The 21,520-nt window shown below is 33.4% G+C and overlaps 2 protein-coding genes and 1 pseudogene across 2 annotated transcripts in view; 1 reads left to right on the plus strand and 2 right to left on the minus strand.

The window, feature by feature from the left end:
• Positions 1–741: 741 nt before the first annotated feature.
• Positions 742–1,938, plus strand: LOC147071116 (uncharacterized). Its single transcript, XM_085948533.1, has one exon. The coding sequence runs from the start codon at positions 742–744 to the stop codon at positions 1,936–1,938; it is 1,197 nt and encodes a 398-aa protein (XP_085804659.1).
• A 2,452-nt stretch (positions 1,939–4,390) lies between these two features.
• The window catches only part of LOC147071117 (uncharacterized), a 56,755-nt gene continuing 39,625 nt past the window's right edge, over positions 4,391–21,520 (minus strand). The window contains exons 2-6 of the mRNA XM_085948241.1: positions 11,753–12,632; positions 11,367–11,664; positions 9,008–9,598; positions 8,414–8,578; positions 4,391–4,410 (exon numbers count right to left, since the gene is read on the minus strand). Of these exons, the coding sequence (XP_085804367.1) occupies positions 4,399–4,410; positions 8,414–8,578; positions 9,008–9,598; positions 11,367–11,664; positions 11,753–12,612 (1,926 nt within the window). The 5' untranslated portion in view covers positions 12,613–12,632 and the 3' untranslated portion in view covers positions 4,391–4,398. The remainder of the gene's footprint in view (positions 4,411–8,413; positions 8,579–9,007; positions 9,599–11,366; positions 11,665–11,752; positions 12,633–21,520) is intronic.
• LOC147071118 (protein toll pseudogene) lies at positions 6,666–7,884 on the minus strand (annotated as a pseudogene).

A 21,520-nucleotide genomic window follows, 5' to 3' on the forward strand; every position in this document is an offset into this window, starting at 1 on the left:
AATATTTTTAAGTTAACAGAATTCTACGGATAAGTGAATTTTTGGCAAAGAAGATAAATAGATTACGTGTAAATTTAAAAATATTATCAACCGTAAAACAATTATTCACTTCACTCTCAGTTACAAAATAATAATCGCCGTTGATTTGGTGAGTTTTTTATTATATGTTTATTATTACGGTGTTTGACATCTCCTCAAAAATACCTACATTTATTATGTTGACACATGAAGAATCAATTATTACTGGCTTGAATCATATTAATTTGGCAAATAATTTACCAACATTATTTTTAAAGATTGAAACAATATATTGTTGGGACCTTAATAGTATTTCAAACATAGATTTATATTATTTTTAACACTACATCAGGCTTAGAGACCCAATGACCGTAGTGTTGTTTAACATTAGTGTGTTGTTGTTTAACATTAGAGCAAATGGTTGGCTAGGGCCTAAATGAAATGCACTAATGCCAATAGGTACATTTCTATAAAGTGTTGAGACGCTACTCTACAGATGGCCAACAAATCCTATCTTTAGCCTCCACGCGGCGTCCCCTGGACAATGCAGATGTGGTGTGTCTTGTGACAGTATAACTCATCTGTAGCTAATAGAGAAGGGTGAAAGGCGACACTCTGGCGCCTTAAAACGAGAGACCCCTTGGCTACGGGAAGGAAAACCCAGACAGAAAACCACACATCAACCCGTTTGGACAGCGTGGTGTGTTATGTCCAAATACCCCCATGGAACGAGAACAAAAATCTCGGCCCTTGTTCTCCGGAGGCCAACCTGACACTGATCACGGCAGCAATCAGCAAGGGAAGGCAGAGGGTGCTAAGAATCCCCGAAAAGACGGTAACGGCTGCCTACCGATGACCATTGCCACCTATAACGCCAGAACATTATCCAGCAACGCCAAACTTCTAGAGCTCGAAGAAGAACTCGAAAAAATCCATTGGGATGTTGTCGGGCTCAGCGGTGTAAGACGACAAGGAGACGATATCGTCAATCTCCACAGCGGACATGTACTCTGTTATAATGGAACTAACACCAGACGCACAAGCGGTGTCGGATTTTTAATCCACAGACTCTGGAAAGATCGCATAGTTGAATTTGATTTCTCCTCAGATATAGTGGCAAGCTTAACACTTCAGCTCAGCAAAAAATACCTGATTCTGCTTTTGCAAATTTATGCCCTCACTCAAAACTCACCTGATGAAGAAGTGGAGGAGGTATATGAAGAAATCAGTACGTTGAAAAATAAACGGAAATGTCACTTCACTATCATCATGGCGGACTTTAATGCACGAATCGGATATCAAAACCAGGATGATGTAGCGGTCGGGCACTTCGGACATGGCACCAGGGATGGCCGAGGAGACATGTTAGTGGAGTTTGCGGAAAACCACAATCTCTACATCATGAAATCATTCTTCAAAAAGAAGCCTTCCCAAAAATGGACATGGCGAAGCCCAGCAAAACTAACCAGCGAAATTAACTACATCCTCACCGACAAGAAGGATATTTTTCTAGACTGCACAGTCATTAACAGATTTAATACTGGCAGCGACCACCGAATGGTAAGGTGTAAAGTACGATTTAACATCAAACGTGAGAGATCCAAACTGATGCAGAAGCCCAGAGTCCGCAGAGGCTTGAGAAGCAGAGTCAAATTCCAACAAGAGCTGGAGAACAGGCTAGCGGCTTTCCAGGCTAAAAATAACCCCATCTCCCTACAAAACACCGAAGCAATAACAAAAATCATTATAGAATCTTTGGAAGAGACAGTTGCTGCTGTGGTTGAACGAGTAAGAAAAATTTCAAAGGAAACGTTGGATCTTATGTGGAGTACAAAAAACGAGCAGCAAGTTGCAAATGATCTCGAGTACTCCACGCGGTGCAAAACTCTACGTAAAAAACATACGAGAAGATCTTTGTAAATTCAATATGAACCTTGAAGAATCAATCGTTGCGTCAGGAAGGAGCTTACATAAGAACAAGCAGCATCTGTCAATAGGAAGATTGCAGATCACGACACTAAAAGCGCAAGATGGAAGTATCGTGCGTAACTGGGATCATCTACTGGACACTGTTGTAGAGTTATACAGCGCTCTATACAAAGATGACACTGACATCAATTCAGATCTTCCGGTGAACGGAGAATATAGAGATCCTCTTCCCGAGGTTACTACCACAGAGGTGGAATATGCTATAATGTGCATGAAAACTGGGAAAGCCCCGGGAGAAGATGGGCTCACTATCGATGTTCTCAAACGGGCCGGGAGGACGGTGAGCGAAGTGCTCGCACGTCTGTTCACGTCTTGTCTGCACAAAGAGAACATCCCAGAGTCATGGAAAAATGCCTCTATTATTATTTTTCATAAGAAAGGAGACAGTGAAGATCTGAAAAACTATCGAACAATTAGTCTACTGCCAATTCTGTATAAGGTGTTCTCGAAAATACTCTCAAACCGTCTCGAAACAGTTCTAGACGAGAACCAACCAAGAAAGCAAGCCGGATTCAGAAGAGGCTACAGTACTATGGATCATAATAATAATATACAGGTCGTCAGGGAAATCATAGAGCGCTACCAGGAATACAAACTGCCATTATATCTTGGTTTTATAGACTATGAAAAAGCGTTTGATTCCATCAAAAAATTCTCAATTATAGACGCCCTTAGGAACCAAGGAATTTCCAGAAGCTACATAAACATATTGAACAGTATATACAGTGATGCTACAGCATGCGTGGAACTCCACAAACGGTCGTGTAAATTCCCCATTAACAAAGGTGTCCGGCAAGGTGATACCATTTCACCTAAACTATTCACCGCTACTCTTGAGGACTTATTTAGGAAACTTGATTGGGAGGAAAAAGGTGTTCCAATTAATGGAGAGCACCTCAGTCATCTGCGCTTTGCAGATGATATTGTTATACTCTCACAAGACCCGAAAGACCTCCAAGGTAGAATGCAAGAACTCGCGGATGTCAGTCAAACGGTCGGTCTAAAGATAAATGTCTCAAAGACAAAAGTGATGAGGAACTGTTTTTCGGACCCTGCGATTATCTGTATTTCTGGCACTCAACTCGAGCAAGTCAGCAGCTACGTCTATCTTGGACAGCAGGTGTCCATAGACGGAAGCATGCACGATGAAATTGCTCGAAGAACAAAGCTGGGATGGAGTGCTTTCGGACGTCTGAATAGTATCTTCAAGAGTGACCTACCATTATGTCTTAAGCGTAGGGTGTTCAACCAATGTGTACTACCCGTGCTCACGTATGGCTGCGAGACGTGGACCCTCAACACGAGAGATGTCCAAAGGCTAAGAGTCACACAGCGAGGTATGGAGAGGTTCATGTTGGGCATCATGCGAAAGGACCGTAAGAAAAACGAATGGGTTAGGAAGCAGACAAGAGTACGCGATGTAATAGATGTTGTCAAACAGCTGAAATGGAGATGAGCGGGGCACATTGCTCGCCGAAAGGACGGCCGCTGGACAAATGCCGTCATCCAATGGTACCCAAGGGGTACGAAACGGCCACAGGGTCGCCGTCAAAGCCGCTGGATTGACGAACTGATAAAGTTCGGCGGAAATACGTGGCAGCCAACGACACAGGACCGAGAGAGTTGGAGAAAGCTTGGGAAGGCCTTTATCCAGCAGTGGATTGACCCCGGCAGATGATGATTTAGTAATAGAAGTGAAACAATCACAAACACACAGGTTTTGAGAAAATCACATATCAAAATAGATTGTGTCCTAACCGGATCGAACCCGGTGCTCCCAGATGAAAGGCCAGCGCCAGCGTACTGTACTGCGAGAGTACAATGTTATACCTACCAGTATTATATAATATAATAGCTCTAATATTGATGCATGCTTGCGCATGATATAGTATGGTCTGCTGTAATATTATAAAATGACAATTATTTTTTCTTTCTTTCAATGTTATATTTTATTAAAAAGAATCACGTTATAATATAAAATTTTCTTAAATATACATACATAAAAGGCATAAATTCCACATAGTTATAGTACAATTTAATTACTTATTTATATATATTATTATCTATAATAGAGAATGTGTGAATGTAACAGGTTATGATAGTCTGACAACATAAACATTAACTTTTTGATGGTATGTTGGGTTTGGCTGTTTGCGGCCACTATGAGACCGTCTAAGAAGGTATTACACGTAGCAAATCATCTTTTTCTTTAAATATAAATAATTTGTAAAGCACTATCCACAACATGATCTTGGCGATAACAGGAAGTCGTTATAGTCGCGTGTAGAAGATTTCTGTGTTGTCATTTTTTGAGAAAACAAATCCGGCGAAATTAGATTTTTAATTTATAACAATTCTATTCTTAGTCATTCACTTAGAAGTCCAATTATTTTAGATAATAAACTATGGAAAAAAAAATTCAAATAATATCACCTATTAATGGTTATTATTATCTAGTTAGGTAAATTAATACTGGGTTATTATTACGTTTGGAAGATAATAAATCAATAAACCCGCATTAACTGATTATTAATACTGTTGCAAGAAATTTATTAATTAAATAATTAAGAGGAAACAAACTCTTACTTAAAAAGTAGAAGTAAACAGTATGCATAATAAATATATCGATGAGCCAATCATATTTTTTTATAATTATTTACAAATAATGTTTTTTAATTGGTATTTTTAGTAGTTATCATTGTAAAACTATAAATAATATACGATTGAATTGCGTAAAATCGACTTATCATGAACACGTTCCGACGTTAACACGTCTGAGATCAGGGATGTACTAATAATTAGTAAATAATAAAAAGGATTTCAAGTTATACACATTTATATTTTTTTATAAAAATTGATGTTTTTTTAAATAAATAAAAAAAAATTAAACTATGAATTAGTCAAAAATCTGTACGTTTAAATTAAATTAAAATTAAATTTAATAAAGTAAATTTTAATAATAAATATGACCTTAAAATATAATGTAATAATAAGATGTGGTCCTGTGACAAATTCACATTTTATAACATTTTGTTTTGTACGCGCGTGTTTTAACCTAACCGATTTTTTTTAAACGGTACATGAGTACCTTAAGAATTATCTTCAAATGTGTAAATCTTGCCATTTTTTAAATAATAAAATGCCTAATCTTGTCAAATTTGGGATCACAGAGATTATCAATATTATTTTTTATCGTAAATATTTCACTATAATAATGTCAACATAAATTATACTGATGGTTATAAATGCGTTTAAAAATAAATAAATGTAAAAAATCTTAGCACCACTGCACATGTATGTACTGAAATAAGACTATATTCTTAAACATTAGAGCGAGAGGTTTAAAAGAATACTATTGTATGTCATAAAAATACTTCCTGCAGTCATAAAATGTTTAAAATAAATATAAAGGCTACTAACGTTTCAAAATTATATAAATAGATTATCTGTAATGTTTAAGGTATGTCCAGGATCATGCTTTGAAAATAGAACAAAAGCTCCATTTGACTAACGCTAAGTATGTACCCCCTTAAGGTGATTCATCAGTGAAACGGCAAATAATTTTCAACCATAGGCGCGACAAAATTTTGCACTCGCTCCTATTCAGAGAGAGAATGTAGAGCTGGAAACACGTCATTTTGCTTCGTAATGGCGACGGTCGTAATAATAATAATAATAATAAAAAGAAAACATGTCAATGAATATATTATTAGTGTTACTGACAAAACAATAAACACATGTTGGATTTATAAGACAAATAATATTTGGTTTGATATGCCTCATTTGCACCCGCGACCTGAGATCCGCGCATCGCCTAGCGACGATCTTTTTAGACCGTGTCTCAACTGAGGTATGGCCTTAACAATTAATAAACAAAAATTCGTTTCAAAATAATTACAAGATAAAAAGAACTTTTTCATTACCACGTTTTTATATTTTCTGTTGAATCATATTATAATCTTGACAATTAATAAATACCTTTTTTGTACTTGATAGAAATACTGAATAAATATAGAATACTGAAATGTCATTTTGACATTTTGGTACCGTTCGTTAATCAGGAATACAGCGGAAAACACATTTTGAAAATACCCGATATACTGGATTATTTCATTACATTTCATATTGATTTCCGTAGTAACGCACGTATATATTAATAATTTAGTTGCTAGGATCCCCTTAGCAACCAATAATAGTGTTTACTTTTAACGATTTTTTTCCGAAACATACGAAACAGAATTTAAAAAAAAGCTGAAAATGGATTCAATTCTGCTGAAAGATGGCCTAAAATATTAAAAAAATACATTTCGTCGTGTTGTGGTATATTCTAAAAGTTTCAAATGTCTATCTAGTCGGAAAGTTAGTTAAAAATCTTCAATCGTCCAATACAAATATTGGACAAACAAGAAAAAATTTGTACCGAACACACAAGAAAAAATCTGTACCGGACAAACAAGAATACGAGCTAATAAAATCGTGGTGAAATACACATTCTGAAATTAAAAAAAAATATTTTCATATTATAAACATAGTTTGTGTGTTATGTAAGTGACAGAATGTGGTATATTCATTTGTTTTTTTAAGTCTTCTATAAAATGAGTGGATAATAATATGAAAATGATAATGCCTGCGACTATCATTTGTTTCTGTTTTAAAATGTTGTATAAAAAGTGTATTATGAATATAAACATACTCATGTCAAAAAAATCCTTTTATGATTTTTATATTATAATAATAATATGATGGATGTAAGATAAAATTTCTAAAATTATTCGAGCGGCTTTATATTTGGTGTTTGCATTGAAGTTGAGTGAAAAACTACTGGCAAAAGACTTCTAAACGGGAGATGGTCCTGTGAGCTGCAAGAATATTGTCAAACTCTAGTATCTCTGACGGTTGATAAGATTCTTTTCACCTTTTGGGGATGCGGTAGAGCGTACCTCAGATTTTTCCAGAACCACGGATCACCCCATTTTATATATGTATTCATGGTGATATAAGCTTTTAATTCAACGTCCAGATTATCAATGGGTCCGATGTCACCATATAGGATTAAAATTACCCTTGCTCGTCGTTCTTTCAATGCTTGGGTGTGCGCTGCTCTGAATTCCATCTTTCCCCACGTGGACTCTAAAAAGCTTGAGGACAATACGATTATAGTTCGCCGGGAGTATTCGACAGATCTGGCGATCTGAGTTGGGATAAATTCACCAGCAAGCCAATCTCGGGAGTGCAGACATATCTTGAATGGGTGAGGCTCTTTTTCTAATTCAGGCAATAACGTATACACAATAAAATCTTCATCTTTGTGTGAATAGGAAATGAATGCATCATAACATTTGTCTTTGTCGACCTCTTTTTCTGACACCCATGACATACACAATCCTTTAGAGAAAAGCCACACTATGATGCTCTGTTTGTATTTGTAGAAAAAAGCAGCGGACGTGGCCAGGATGATACTAAATATCGCTGCAATGACACCGATGACTATTAAGGCAGAATGTTCTTCGCATAATGTCTCTAGATCAACTCCTGAGATGTACCGACCATCCGAGCAGGTGATGTTTTGATAATCTTGCACCTTAATACACAAAAACGTACATAAACTTGATATTTTAAAAGATAACGTGATTAAATATAAAATTATGAACCCCACTGTTTGCAAAATAAGCTAATAACTAAAATATGCATATATAATGGCACAATGCTCATTTTCTATTTGTAGAAACTAGGATGATACTTATTATCAGTACGATAACACTGATGGCTATTACGGCAGATTATTTTTCAAATAATATCTCTGGAACAACTTATGAGATGATAAGACTATCCGAGTAGATTGTACTTTGGTATTCTTTCACCTAAATTTACCAACATAGATACGTATAAACCAAAGAAACAAATGCCTGGTTGCAGGCCAGGACCTTGATGGCCTCACGAAGAAGTTTCTTGACAGATTATTTCAGAAATGTATGTCAGCCTATATATTATTGTGAGTCCCTAATGCATGGTAGTAGAAATTTAGTAGGTACTAAGTAAATTAATACCATTGACCGATGGTATTGATGAAATTCGAATTTAAATTATAATTGATTTTAGTTTTTTACTATTCCATTTCGGTCGTTTTTGGTAATGCACGTTTCGACTTTTCGCCGCATTCTTTAATAATGCAAAATTGCCATATAGGACTACAACATCCCACAATAATTTAAAGATTGTGATCGATAAATCTCGTCTTAAGTAATCGGAAAAGGCTTAACTCGAAAGAAAAATTATTTTCTGAAATTTCATTTTTGGAAAAATCATTAATGAGATTCTCGAGAAATTTAGAAATTATCACTAGCCTAAAGTGCATACAAACATTTAATTTCATAAGATTAAAAAGTTATAATTGCATAATACGTACTATTTCCAAGTTTTTCTCCAAATAACGAATGAAAGGTTTAATGTCACAGTTACAGTCGAAAGGATTTCCAGAAAACCATAATTGATTCAGACTTGTTGAATTGCTAAATATACTGACTACTGACGAATCAATAAACGATAGCAAATTGTTTCTTATGTCCAATACCTGAAATGATAATGTTAAGTATTTAAAAATATTTTTCGTATGGGTTTTCAAGAATGAATAAATAAAAAAATCATTATTCTATTACTTTAATATTAGGAAAACAAAAATAATAAAGTAATGTCAAAATTAAAGCATCTTTCATTGCATAGCATTACTAATAATGGACGAAGTTTTAATATAAAAAAGAAGGACCAATAGAATGAACGGCAATGCATTTCTATGCTGTTTACCTCCCCCCCCCCTCTCCATGGATCTATAATCCACCAGTATCCTAAAATTACAGTCCACTGCTAAAAGCGCAACCATCATAAATTATTACCGGAATACTAGGATGAATGAGTAGCAATCGAATCTTAAAAGACAGAATATAATCATATGGAATCATTCCGAAATATTATAATTATTATAGAAAAATTAATATTTATTTACCTTTATTTCTGTTGGGATGTTTTGAACACTCAAGTCGGAGATTTTATTATCAGCCACATATAATTCAGTAATCAGATTGTAAGCATTTAATTGATTCGAAAATATTGATAAATCTTTTAAGCCAATTTTGTTTAAGTAAAGATCAGTAACATTGTGATCTGATGTTGATATAGGTATAAGGATGGTTGATTGATTATCGTAGTTGGAACAATTGACTATTATTGAAGTATCTGAGGCTCGACTAAAACAGCTGCAATTTTCTGGACATATAATGTCATCTTTTGTCCGTGGACACCACAAATCTTTGAATTTCAGATTACTCAACAATTTTTCTTCCAGTCGATGTGGTGTTTTACATTTAGCCACATGTATGTCCGCTTGTATGCCATTTGGTTTACCGTTATACCGTTTTAGTTTATGTAGAAATGTGACCATACTACAATCACATATAAATGGGTTTTCGGCGACATATAGATAAATATACTTTATATTTAAATCTGGTTGTCTGGTTGATAGTAAATAGATTCGTTGTAAGTTATTATTTTTTAAGTTGACAGCAGTATAACCAGGCTTAAAGATGATGTTTTCCAACTGAAATAAATATACTCACTTAATAATAACAGTTTTATTTATTAAATTCAACCCTAACGAGATCATAATGAGCTCCACAGATTGTAGTGAAGGTGAGAACAGACATGGCATAACGTCAATAATTATAGCATCATTTAGAATTTACAGAAACGACAAAAACTGCTTAATAAGTACAAAAATGAACGATACTACATACATTGGAAGTAATACCGTCGTAATAAAATGCAACATGTTACATTGGAGGTTTTTACCGTCATTAGAAGTACTACACCCCTTGGCAGATCAATGTACCCTCAACAAACCTTTTCCACCCTGGAAAACAAAGCGCTGTTGTTCTACGGTTGATTTTTCTGAGCTTTGGCTTTCTAGGTAAATATTTTTCTATCAGAGAATGAGAACATAGTCTCCCTTGTTGATAACTATCCCTGCAATCTGAAGAGTATACTCTTCTTCTTATCTTTAAATGCTCCTTTATAACCTAAAGCTTTTTCTCTATACTCTCATTTCAAGAGATATTCATATTTCTCTCATAATATATAAAAAAAATGCCTAGTATTCTGACCCAAATGTAAACACTGGCTGCAGAAGAGGTTTTGTGGAAAGTTGTTTTAGTTTTCTTTGAAAATATCTTATTTTTCAGAGGTTATGAGGCTAAATGCAGCAGTGTGGTGTAACAATATTGGAATCAGTAATATAAATTAAATAATCACAAACACTCATTCTTTGAAAAAATCACACACATAATATATCGTAACTTCACTGAAATTCAAACCCAAAGTCAGCGAATTACAGCCCAATCAATTACACACTGAATGCATGTTTAATTAAGCAACATATTAGCATGGAACATGCTTTTGTCTTGACCACCTGGGTGGATTCGTTACGAAAACATCGCACAGGTTCAGCGGTAACGAAAACGAAAATAAAGTCAAAAAAGTAGCGCGGGCCGCGAGTGGGTTAAGAGTCCATTCGGTCACGAATGGCGCTTTGGCAGTGACGTGTGATCCGCGCCCCGCAACTCCAATTCCTTCGACAAAATTGATTCAAAAAATTACATAACTTATTTCAGCTATCATAAACCCATGTCCATTACTTTTAACGATTACGTGGAGCGGAAATAAAATCAAATCATTTTACGTTCGGTTATTTCAGGCACCAACATTAGGTATGAATTCATAAATTTTAATTTTCAGAAAAGTAAAATTGTGTGAAATTTTTGGATTCGGTTGCTTTTAAAAATAAATTTTCTTTTGAATTTGGACAACCAGCATTCAGAGAATGAGAAGGCAAAGCATGTTCCATGTTTAATAATTTTAACGGTCAGGGTTTAAGTAACCATCGTCTGAGGGCAATAGTCTGAGGGGACCAGGGGGGTAAAGCCCCCCCGCGAAGCGCAAATTGCCGAGTTTTTTTATAAAGAGATTAGGTACCTAGTTATGTATTTATGTAATTTGGCAATGTTCGTGTTGGTATTTTTCTTTTTTTTGTTTGCGAGAAAAATGCAAAAAAATAAACACGTTACCGCACGTAAGTGAATTTTTAATATTCATACTATCGACCGAGGGAACTTGATGGAATTAGAGTTTAATTGAGTTTTAATTATAGTAATATTATAAAACTTTGATGGTTTTACTGAGCTCTGAAATCTACAGACAGAAAATAAATAAAAAAAAAAAAACATTTTGACAACGTTGATAAATCAGAACGATAAAGTATTGTGAATGTAATATATTATGCGATACCTATGAATATTAATGAATTAACTCACCTGAAGTTTGGAGATCTTGTTGTAACTGAGATCTAAGAGTTTCAATTGTGGAAATTTTTTTCTCCATATGGGATCGACTATTTCAAAATGATTATGACTAATATTTAGATCCGTTAAATTGGAGAATACTGTCAAATAAAAGTAGTTATCGACACCCAACATTGTAAGATTATTATGAGAAAAGTCGATACGCCTTATATTGTGTGTACACGAGACATTGTAGAAATAATAAATATATTTTAAATTGTTATGATTTATACTCAGGTCCTGTAGAGATTTTAAATTTCTGAAGAATTGTCTGTAACAAAAAAATAATGTAAAAATTTAAGTTCCTTACACATACGATAGCTGGCCAACAAATAAATTAGCTGTAATAATTCACTTACCCATTCAAATACTTTATTTTGTTGTTATTCAGATTGAGAATTTGTAGTTTTCGCAGTGACGAAAATGACTCTTCAGTTATCCATGTTATTTCGTTGTCACTTAGATTTAACTCAGTCAATTTTATCAAGTTACTGAAAAAATGCGGCTCTATGTCTTTAATATTATTTTCATTCAAAAATAAATTTAAAATTGACGTTGATTGAAAAAACAGTTTTTCGGGCAAAGATCTTAAATTATTTTTGGTAATTGTAAGAACTTCTAAATTTGGAAGACCATAAAATATACCATTTGGTAAATATTTTATACTGTTCGAACTTAAATCCAAATATGTTAAATTATTCAAACCTCTAAAACATTCATTGTTTAGATACATCAACTTATTTTTTTGTATTCTTAAGAGTGTTAACGACATGAATTCTTGAAAAAATCCCCAAGATAAACTATACAAGCTGTTATTAACTAAAATTAAATGTAACAGATCTATCATAGGGCTGAATGAGCTTGATCTAAATGATGAAGTTGTGAGATTGGTCATATCCTCAAAAGCATCTTCTGCAACGTTGGTCATATTCTTAAAAGCATCTTCAGCAACGTTGGTCATTTCCACAAATGACAACTCTAATTCTCTGATTCCTTCCAGTCCTTTCAGATGATGTCTAGTCAAGTTTGGTGTTTCAAACTTAATAGTATTCTTGGAGAGTTTACTACTTTTGATGATTTTTCTATACGATGTAGTTGGCAGGGGGCAATTTTTGATTTTCATTGTGTGTATTTTGCCATTTAACTTCGGGAGTCGTGGCAAAGTAGCGGAAAATGGTTTTTCTGCACATTTTATTATCATAAAACTGTAATTTACCATTGACTCGATTGACGGATTTTCTGAAAGAAAAAAAAAGATAATTAGATAAGTAGGTATGCTAAAATATAAGAAAAAATTACAATATATTAAACTTACATAATTTTGAAAAACGCTTTCTGAGAAAATATATTATTTTAACCAATAGAAAAAATCTTTTTGAAAAAAGTAAGCCACCAATTTTTTTCTATTGGTTATAATATATTTTCTCAGAAAGTGTTTTTTAAAATTATGTGTGTTTAATAATCAGACGGATACATTCTTAAATCTTGTTAATTATTCGTTGAATAAAAGAAATAGTTAATTATAGACAATATATTAGATTGATATACATAATATAATTAAGATCAAGCCTGATTCCATTCAATTAGATGGCTATTGTCATAAATCTATTCCTTATTTCAATGACGTACGTATTTTGTTTTTGAAATTTTATTTTAATATATAATATTGTATTTATTTTTATTTATTTTTTTATTAAGGAAACAAACAGTTACATTTTGTATGTATGTATATTTTAATACTTTCTTCTCTCTTGTGAGATTATTTATTTATTATAATGTCAATCTCAAGTTGTGAACGTCTTGAATTTAGATTTGATATGTCCACAATGTTCTGTTATCTCAAAAAAAAAATCAAAAACAATGATTTATATTCATTGGTTTGAACTGTTTCGTATTCAATTCTAATGGTAATTACTCTTTAATGAACATTGTTTTATTATCTTTATATATAAAACAATGTCGGGTTTAGTTACACCATGTATAACTCAAGAACGGCTGGACCGAGTTTTCTGATCTTTGATTTGTTGGATTTTTCCTTGCTCCCGAATAGCAGAATAACTAATAAAACATCGGATAAATCACGGAAAAATAAATTATGAAGAAAATTCATTATCTTATACATTTTGTATGGAACTGCCTTTGACAGATATCGATGAATTTGAACGAGTATTCGAAAAGTAAGAAAATCACAAAAAATTAAAACCGTATACAACGCCATCTCTGATACATTACAAAAATAGTAAACAAGAAACAAACAAACAAACAAAAGAAAGAATGATAGTTGAAATGTCTAACTGTCAATGGTGTAGTGTGCCCAACATTTCGTGCTTCATGTCAACAGCTCAATTTGCTTGAAAACGATACTCATTGGGATATGACAATCGCTGAAGCAATTGTTTCTGCATCTCCAAGTCAGATGCGCACATTATTTGCTATCATTATTTCGACATGCTTCCCATCGAATCCACATGAACTGTGGTACAAGTACAAGGATGAAATGTCAGAAGACATTTTACATTGAATTCGTGTCAGTTCAGAGAATCCCGATCTCGAAGTGAATGAGGAAATACATAACCAGGCTTTGCTTTTGATCGAATACATGTGTTACCTCATGTACGGCAGTTTGTTAGTCAAGTTAGGAATGCCAACGCTACATCGTGGAATGAACGACGCTTTCAATCGAGAATTGGAACGTGAACGTGAATATGATCGATATGCATTGAACCAATCAGTTCAAACAAATGTGCCACTGTTGAACCTCCAAAAGAAAGAAGTATGTCTAAGAGCGATTGAAGACACGTATCCACATTCCAATGTACTTACATGTAGCGGAGATACTCAGCATTTACCCACCAACCAAATATTATGTTCTAAATTGTTTTTTTTACCCAGTTTCTCGAAAGGTTACCGACCACTGATGTAGAAAGCGTTTGTTACTTTTTAAAATTCATTTAAACTCTAAATCTAAGTCATAGTCAAAAGATATTCATTTATTTATTAAATATCTAAAATTATGCCATTATACCATACACAATTTAAGTTTTTATAATAGAAGAATAATTATTATCCTGAATTATTAGTCTAGTATTCACTTATTTACGTATATTTTGTCTTGCTAAGGTTAAAAAATTTAAAACTTAATAAACCAAATTTTAATAATAAATAAGATCATAAAATACAATGTAATAATAACGTAACTGGGGAATTAAATATGTGACAAATTCACATTTTTTTACAATTGTAAGTTTATCTTTGACTTAAAAAAAACTTTTTAATGTTTTCAGATACATATTTTTTAATCAATACAGTTGAAATTGTAAATTATCAAAAAAATGTCTCAAATTGCAAGCTTCGTATTTTCTACTAGGTGCCTCTGCAGGAACAAACCCTTCCCACCCAAAAAATATGCACCGTGTTCAAATGGCAGAATATCTTTTAAGCCGTTCATCTTAGCTTTTCACCGTCCGACTAGGTATTTTTTGGAATATTTGTCTTACTGACTTCCGTCACCAACCCCAAAAGATCAATTAAGAAGATAGTGATAAGTCACCTGAGCCAGAAACATAAACTCCCCCAAACTACCCGCCTCGCACCACAATCGATTTTAAACGATCATATCACGAGGTTCTATGTTTAATTGTGTGCGTATTTTAGGCCGGGGAATATCTCAAGAGCAGATTCATAGAACTGAGGTCGCTTCGCACTCAAGTGTACTACTTTAACTGAGTTTACAGAGACTTACTAATAAAAGTACCCATGGGACAGAGGAGCATGGTGAGCTTACCTAAATGATTTTAATAATTAATAAACATAATATAGTACCTACAAAAAATGTTACGAATATACAAAACTATGTGAAAAAAACAAAAATGTGCTGCTAGGTTTTTGACACCTGATTACCCAATATTACCCCATGTAAATCGTGGGCAATATTAGAAATCGCAATCTGCGCAATTTCAGGGTTAAGTTATTTTAATATTTGTAATATTTTTATATATCTGGGTAAAACATATTGCTTATTAGAAACCTGCATCGGGGCACCGAATCTTGTATTGATTGTTAGCATCACGAGAGCATAAGCACTTGGAAGGTTCAGGGCAGGGAACCAGTTCATCAATCGCATAACACGCTGACGTCAATAATGTAAGAAGTACAGCCATTGCACTAAGTAAAACCATCTTGTTGACAACACATCAACTATTTTTTAATGAGTTCTGGAATAATGTCAGTATTCTTCCTAATTTCAGGCCATCAACTAAAAATAAAAATCGTAGTATTAAATTTAATTTATTTGATCTTATTGTATTTGTTCAAATGGTGTCAGTCGTGGTTATTTAATTTTGTATTATTTTTATATAAGGATATATTATTATATATTTTAATTTATACCTCTACAATCGCCCCAATAGCAATAGTGTAAAGAGTCATAACTCACATATTCCAAAATGGAGTTTTGAGATAATCGCAAAAAACGACCAGAGCACTGTTTTGTGTAATTAGAAGAAAAATATTGAACTCCGTTGAATACTTATGAGTGAATGAGTCAATTTACGTTATTTAATAATGTATATATACATAAGATATATATAATACTTATAAGGCTGCAGACACAGCACACTATGAGAAATAAAACTCCCTGATTGGTTCGATAGGCTTTGACGACAGAACTCACATTATTCATCGAAAAATGTGAGGTATGACACCAACAGTCAACTTTGTCAACGATTTTCACATGGTTTAAAGTGATCTTTGATAGTTAACTATTTTTTTAAAATTATAGATTGATGCATTTAGAATCACTTGGTGTCTTTAACTCAAAAATGACAAAATTGAAAATTGTGAGTTATGACTCTAGGTGACTCAATTAGTAATAAAACCGAAATAATCATTTTGAGAAAATCACTGGAAAGTCCCTAAATGAAAGACATGCGCAATACTAACTTTTTTACAAAACAAAATATTTATTTATGTTTGAAAAATGGGTTTTATCTAATAAATTCTGGATCTCTCCTGGAGAGATCCAGAAACTTAGAGTAGCACAACGTGGTATGGAGAGGTGCATGCTGGGCATAACGCGAAAGGACAAAAAGAGGAATGAGTGGATAAGGAAGCAGACAAGGGTTTGCGATGTAATAGAGTTTATTAAAACCCTTAAATGGAGATGGGCTGGACACATAGCTCGAAGAAGAGACAATCGTTGGACAAATCTAGTCATCCAGTGGTATCCAATAAGTACAAAACGTCCACAAGGTAGACCTCGAGGCCGCTGGATCGATGAAATGATAAAGTTCTGCGGAAGTACGTGGCAACGCAATGCACAGGACCGAGAGAAGTGGAAGCAACTTGAAGAGGCCTTCATCCAGCAGTGGATAGATTCAGGCTGATGATGATGAGGATCTAATAAATCAGTATTTAATGATTAAAATCTCTATGAAATTAAAGGAAAACCTATTTTTTTTATCGAGTGAATCTTTTAATATTTAATTTTCTTATAAAATCAGAATTAATCAGAACACAAATATTTTGAAATCACAGCATTTTTTTAGTATACAATATACTAGTATGTAATAATTACAGTCAATATAACTAGGTCCACAATATTTGTTTTTGAATTGACAATTGATTACAATCCGACTCTAATCTTGGCCACCTCACGGAAAGGTTTCGTAAAAGATTTTGGTTTTACGAGAAATGAACGGTGGCTAATTGCTTTGGGTATAAACACTCATTTAAAAATAATACTTGATTTTGTTAATCCCTGAATTTACACCTGAGACTAGAGACTGATGCATTACTCCTCGCGACTCGGGTATTCTAGGCTTATTAACAAAATATAGATATGTAAAAACTTACGGTAGTAATTTTTTCATGCTACAGAACAGAACTGTAACAACACTTAAATAATTAACAATAACAGAACGTTTTAATAGGTATAAAGTATAAACTGTAGTATTTTGGCTTATTTTAAATGATGAGTACTGCTTAACGTTGAAGCGACAAAACAATGATTGATGATGAAAAAAATTAAATTCTTTAGCTCGAAAGAATAGGTTATTTTTATCACAGGAAATGTGTAACCGCATCTTTTGCAACATTGATATATTTGTTATTTTTCTACAAAATTCATTTCGATAATAAAAATGTTAAAAAAGTACAAAAATAAATCAACGTTTGTTATTTGTTTCGTTATTTTTTGTTTTTAAAGAAGTATACTTTCTAACGCGCGTATTTTTCGATCATGTCCGATCCCAATAAGATCATATATGGGCCTCCACAGAGTGAAGGTTTGTAGAAACCTATGATACCTATGGTACCTATGGTACAACTGTTCTTATAATGAATGCTCAAAAATGATTAATTTATCAAAATAAAACAGATAATTTGAGGTGTCTACGCCGAATGACCAACATGCAGTGAATATATTATAAAATTTTATTTATACTCTATATATAAAAAACTGCAATATTTTCAAAATAACGGTTATTTAAAAAAATGTATGTATACTTACCGATAAACAGTTGATATTTTCACTAAAAAACTGAAAAATTTTAAATATTAAATTTTATATTATACTAGCTGAAGTACCCGGCTTCGCCCAGGGTTGCTTGGTTATAATATTATCTTAGCTATTTAAACAATAATAAGAGGTAAATATATTTTTTTAATTTAAAATATCTGTGTAATACAATATGAAAATATATCTAATAGGAGTAAAGGTCAAACCACTAAAATTTAATTAAAAATATGAAAACGTTATAAATGTTATTAATATGTAGTAAAAAAATCACAATTGGATGGAACAAACAAACAGCAAACTTTGTATTTTATATAATACTAATTTAGAAACCTTCGCAGGTGTGCGCACAACAACTGACAAAAGGTTCATCGCAATCGGATGAATGGTATAGGAACGCATACGAATAAAAGAAGTAGAAGATGATTATACTATTTAAGAAACCTTCATGGGCGTGCTCACAATTGGTCAAAATTTCATTGCAATCGGATAAATGGTATAAGAACGCATATGAATAGAAGAAGATAGAATAGAAGAATAAGAAGGAGAAAATGGTTGTATCAATTCTGAAACCTTTGCGGGCGTGAGCACAACACTTTATAAAAAGATCATTGCAATCGGATGAATGGTATAGTAACACATATGAATAGAAGAAGAAGAAGATGGTTGTACTAATTCAGAAACCTTCGCGGGTATTGGCACAATTACTGACGAAAATTTTATTGCAATCGGATGAATGGTATAGTAACGCATACGAATAGAAGAAGATGTTTGTACTAATTCAGAAACCTTTGCAGGCGTGCGCACGACAACTCACCAAAGTTTCATTGCAATCGGATTAATGGTATAGGAACGCATACGAATACAAGAAGAAGAAAATGGTTGTACTAATTCAGAAACCTTTGCGGGCAAGGGCGCAACACTTGATCAAAATTTCATTGTAATCGGATGAATGGTATAGAAACGCATACGAATAGAAGAATAAGATGATTTTCTAATTCAAAAATCTTTGTGGGCGTGCGCACGACAACTCACCAAAGTTTCATTGCAATCGGATGAATGGTGTAAGTACGCATTCGAATAGAAGAAGAAGATGATGGTTGTACTAATTCAGAAACCTTTGCAGACGTGCGCACGACAACTCACCAAAGTTTTATTGCAATCGGATAAATGGTATAGGAATGCATACAAATAGAAGAAAAAGAAGATGGTTGTACTAATTCAGAAACATTTGCGAGCTTGCGCACAACAACTGGTCAAAATTTCATCGCAATTGTATGAATGGTATAATAACGCATACGAATAGAAGAAGATAGAATACAAGAAAATGGTTGTATCAATTCAAAAACCTTTGCGGGCGTGAACACAACACTTGATTCAATTTTCATGCCGCTTTGCTTTCACAAGCCGCCTATGTATGATTACTTCATTCCGTTACCAGAAATTGACGTGTTACTTGACAAATTGTAAGTGTTTATAACGCGGTCGTACCAGTGTCACATTAATATTTAACGTTGAAATCGAATCCCATCCATATTATTCCATCTAAACTTTTTGTACGGCTTATACCCAGTTGAATCCATAATTAATTATTTGTAATTTATATCAGCGCATATACTTCGTAAAATTATGCGACTTTGCTTAGGAAAATGGGCGTAAACCTCGATTTTGCTTCTAGTGCTTTTATTAGATATTAACAATGTATACAACCAAATACACGTTTTGTAAAAAGGAAGTAAGCCGCATCTGCCGAATTATTATCTAAATTAAGGTTTTAATTGAGCTTTATTTAAATTTTAATTTAAAGAAAAAATCATTTACCTTCAAATTTATTTCGTGATGGCGGTGGGGGTATCAATTCTTAAATCGTCTAAAGATGACGAAAAAACTACTTGAAAAATAAAACATGTCAATGAATATAATACTATTATTGTTACTAATAGAACAATAAACAGAACATTAAATGGATGCATGTTGGATTTTTATGACAATTTATATTTCGTTCGGCACGCGTCATTTGCACAATCTGCGCATCACCTAGCCACGATCCTTTTAGACCATGCCTCAACTGAGGTATAGCCCTAATTTTATTATTATATCGAAAAGATATTACACCAAATTATCAATCATCATACACCCAATGTCATGGCATATCAATAAGGCTCATATGATCTTATCAGGATCGGACATGGTCGAAAAAGTGGACATGTACTTAACCGGAAAAAAAAATATTTTTTTAAAAAACGGTACATATTCGAACATGCGCGTTAACATGATCTTACTCCCTACTTCATTTATCGTTTGTCAATTTATGGCTACGGCCGGATATTATAGCTTAACCACTGGGAAATGCCAATAGAAATGGCGTATTTCAAAAAAATACTACCCTCAATAATTCAATCAATCAATAATTATTTTAAAGCAACCACTATTCATATGATGTTGATCACATTTGAATGGCCAAAGACATAGCTTATAATCAGTATCCTTTCTTCAAATGTGTAAATATTGCCCATTTTTTGAATAATAAATTCCTAATTCTTGTTAAATTTGGGATCAAAAAAATATAAAATATATTTTTTTATCGTAAACTAGCTGAAGTACCCGGCTTCGCACAGGGTCGCTTCGTGGGTATATTTATCTTATATATTTAAAAAATAATAAGAGGTTATTGTTTTTTTGATATTAAAAGATCTGAGTTATACAATATGCCAATATGAAAATAATTGTAATAGGAGTAAATGTCAAACAAAAGACCACTAAATTAAAATGGAATCCAAAATATGCAAACGTTATTAATATGTATCAAAATTGCATTGAACAAACAAACAATAAACGTTGTATTTTATTTAAGGTGTGCGCACAACAACTGACAAAGTTTTATCGCAATCGGATGAATGGTATAGGAACGCATACGAATAGTAGAAGTAGATGATTTTCTAATTTAGAAATCTTTGTGGGCATGCGCACGACAACTCACCAAAGTTTCATTGCCATCGGATGAATGGTGTAGGTACGCATTCTAATAGAAAAAGAAGATGATGGTTGTACTAATTCAGAAACCTTTGCAGGCGTGCGCACGACAACTCACCAAAGTTTCATTGCAATCGGATTAATGGTATAGGAACGCATACGAATACAAGAAGAAGAAAATGGTTGTATTAATTCAGAAACCTTTGCGGGCTTGCGCACAACAACTGGTCAAAATTTCATGGCAATTGGATGAATGGTATAAGAACGCATACGAATAGAAGAAGATAGAATAGAAGAAAAAGAAGAAAAAAATGGTTGTATCAATTCAGAAACCTTTGCGGGCGTGAACACAACACTTGATCAAATTTTCATTGCAATCGGATTAATGGTTAAGGAACGCATACGAATAGAAGAAGAAGAAGATGGTTGTACTAATTCAAAAACCTTTGCGGGCGTGCGGACAACAACTGGTCAAAATCTTATCACAATCGGATGAATGGCATAAGAACGCATTCAAATTGAAGAAGAAAAAGATGGTTGTACTAATTCAAAAACCCTTTCGGGCGTGCGCACAACAACTGGTCAAAATTTAATCGCAATCGGATGAATAATATAAAAACGCATACAAATAGAAGAAGAA

The sequence above is a fragment of the Rhyacophila brunnea genome, unplaced genomic scaffold (assembly GCF_057557595.1).
Source record: "Rhyacophila brunnea isolate RB1 unplaced genomic scaffold, BYU_Rbru_1.0 scaffold_20, whole genome shotgun sequence".
Taxonomy (NCBI): domain Eukaryota; kingdom Metazoa; phylum Arthropoda; class Insecta; order Trichoptera; family Rhyacophilidae; genus Rhyacophila; species Rhyacophila brunnea.